This window comes from Nymphaea colorata, chromosome 10 (assembly GCF_008831285.2).
Source record: "Nymphaea colorata isolate Beijing-Zhang1983 chromosome 10, ASM883128v2, whole genome shotgun sequence".
Lineage (NCBI taxonomy): Eukaryota > Viridiplantae > Streptophyta > Magnoliopsida > Nymphaeales > Nymphaeaceae > Nymphaea > Nymphaea colorata.
Window position 1 is genome coordinate 13,717,501 of NC_045147.1, and position 2,499 is coordinate 13,719,999.

Here is a 2,499-nt window from a genome sequence, read left to right on the forward strand (position 1 = left end):
ATTTTCTCCTTTTTAAGGTACATGCAACATGGTTTTGGAAAGCTTTAGATATCAGGAATCTGTGGGCTTAATCAGAACTTGAAAATACAGAGTTGGTGTTAAGCTATGGTCCAAGTGACAAAAACTGGTCCTGAACTACAAGCCCTAAGTTTCGAACTAAACCCCTGATTGGTTCAGTCTCTCTTTCTGCTCCGGACACCAAATAGCACATGCAATATGGAATTGGAAAGCTCCAGATGTTAGGAATCCATGGACTCAACCAGAACTCCAAAATACTGAGACTCTGGTCAGCTATGATCCACAACTCAAAAACTGGTCCTGATCTACCAGCAGTCAGTGAACCTAAAGTTAAGCCGTGATTTATTCATTCTATCTCTTTCTCCTATGATGTCCTAATATAGCAAGCAAATATGTCATCGGAAAGCTTGTTCTGTCAGTGATCGAAGAGCTCAAACATAATGAAATTTGCTTCTCCAATAGGAACATCACAGGATAAAAAATAACAAGAAAACAGAGACTAAGACAAAATAGAGATAAATTAAAAATATTTTGCCAATTGTTCCAAAAAACAGATTCCCCAATTCCAGTATTGAAAGGAAAAACAGAAATATTTCAATTTTACGGTTCACAACAGGGTCCTAAATCTGAAACAGCAAGCAAAATGGCAACAGACTAAAAGTGACAAAAAAACATACGATCCCACTAGAAATATTAACTAGAAATATTAAGGAGCGAAAGCTGCTCTCCGCGAGGCCTAGCTCCTGCGGCCCATGTAACCACCGCCAGGCTTGGAGTAGCCGAGGCCGCCAGCAGGGGCGTCGGGCTGCTTGACGACGCCAGGGAGGTCCGCCATGCCGAGGGCCGCAAGCATGTCGATCGTCTCCTTGTCAACCTCGATAACGTCCGTCTTGATGGCAGACTCGTCGGGCACGAAGTCCATGCGACGCTCGCGCTCCTCTTCCTGGAGCTTGAGGGAGATGCCGCGGACTGGACCGCGCTGGATGCGCTTCATCAAGTGGGTGGAGAATCCGGCGATCTTGTTGCGGAGGCGCTTCGAGGGGATGATGGCCACTTCCTCCAGGATCTTCTTGTTGGTGTGGAAGTCGAGCGTCATTCTCGAATAGTACCGCTCGATCACCTGCCTCGACGACTTCTTCACCGTCTTCGTTCTCACTCGCCCCATCTTGCCGCCGCCGGTCTGCCGCTGCCGCTCTCCGAGAAAGAAAGAGGGAAAGGGAGGGAAGAGGTAGGGTTTCCAAGACAACAGAACAGACTCGCGCCAATGTCTTTTGCCCGCTGGCCCTTTGGATCATATAATTGATCATCACATTCTAATGGATTTTAGACCTAATAGAACCGATGTTGTATGGCAGTTTCAAATTGGATCTCGCGTTTCCATCTAAAGTTGGATTCGGTTTTAGATAACCTGCACCACTTCGAATCCGGAACGCGGATTAGGTAAGATCGGGTCCAATAGATCCGGATCATGAGTCGGCTCAGAACCGTTTACATTTCCAACCCGTTCTTCCCAATTATTTAAAGAAGAACATATTCTAGTGGGGGATTGTTATGCTATCTTCATCACATATTCCTTGATTTATTCCGTTCTTATAAGTTTGGCAACTCTGTCTGTTGGTAAAACGCCAAATCATGAACGTAATAGATATAAATGGATCAACTGGACTGGATGTTGATGGTCCAAGCCCACTTCTTCAGCACTGGTTGCCAATTGGAATATGGAGATCCAAAGATCCGCTTCCAGAGATTGAACTTTTTTTGGACTACCCAACTTACTTTTGGATACAGTAAAGATGTAATCTGATTACAAAATCCACATCAAGACTTCCAGAGCTGCTGGGATCCTGTTGGATCTGGATCTAGCAGTAGGATCACCCATACAGAATTTCTTTAATCTCAACTGTATGCTTAAGTTTGTTAGTTATCAGGTGTTCCATACTATGGACAATAACCACATCTTTGGTTGGGTACATGCAGGAATCAGTAGATCTGCTTCAAATCATGCACCTACTAGTAACAATTTGCTGAAAGCTTCTTTGTTTAGAATGTGTTTGCTAATTGTAGATCATCCATCAAAACACTTGACTATGAATTTCTAGCAAAAGATGAACAATACCAAATCTAGCTAGGGCCACTACCCAAATTTTTAAGAAGAGAAAGTATAGCAGCATGTGTTAAATCAGAATGAGATCGGTACAAAACAAGCGCAGGCTGACCATGAAACCACCACCAAAAGTTCTATCCAGCGAGCTCAATCTCAACCAGGATTACATATATGAACATGGTAAAACCAACAATTCTTTGGCAAACTTTCGTCATCAACGAATGAGAAAAAGCCTATTTAAGGTACAAATGAATGATTCAACTTCAACGAGGACATTGCAACAACTCCATTCTAACTTCAAACCATGATTGTAATTGCTCTTATATAAACCAGAAGATCAGGAGGCCAGGAGAATGGCAAGGAATCAAGCTGAAAGC

The 2,499-nt window shown here is 43.4% G+C and overlaps 1 protein-coding gene across 1 annotated transcript; it reads right to left on the reverse strand.

The window, feature by feature from the left end:
- Positions 1–518: 518 nt before the first annotated feature.
- LOC116261986 (40S ribosomal protein S17-like) lies at positions 519–1,302 on the reverse strand. Its single transcript, XM_031640957.2, has one exon. It carries the CDS (start codon positions 1,181–1,183, stop codon positions 755–757), a length of 429 nt encoding a protein of 142 aa, XP_031496817.1. The 5' UTR covers positions 1,184–1,302; the 3' UTR covers positions 519–754.
- Between the last annotated feature and the right edge of the window lie 1,197 nt (positions 1,303–2,499).

Excerpts from the sequence above, each read along its gene's own strand:
- LOC116261986 (XM_031640957.2), bottom strand. The coding sequence starts at position 1,183 with ATGGGGCGAGTGAGAACGAAGACGGTGAAGAAGTCGTCGAGGCAGGTG.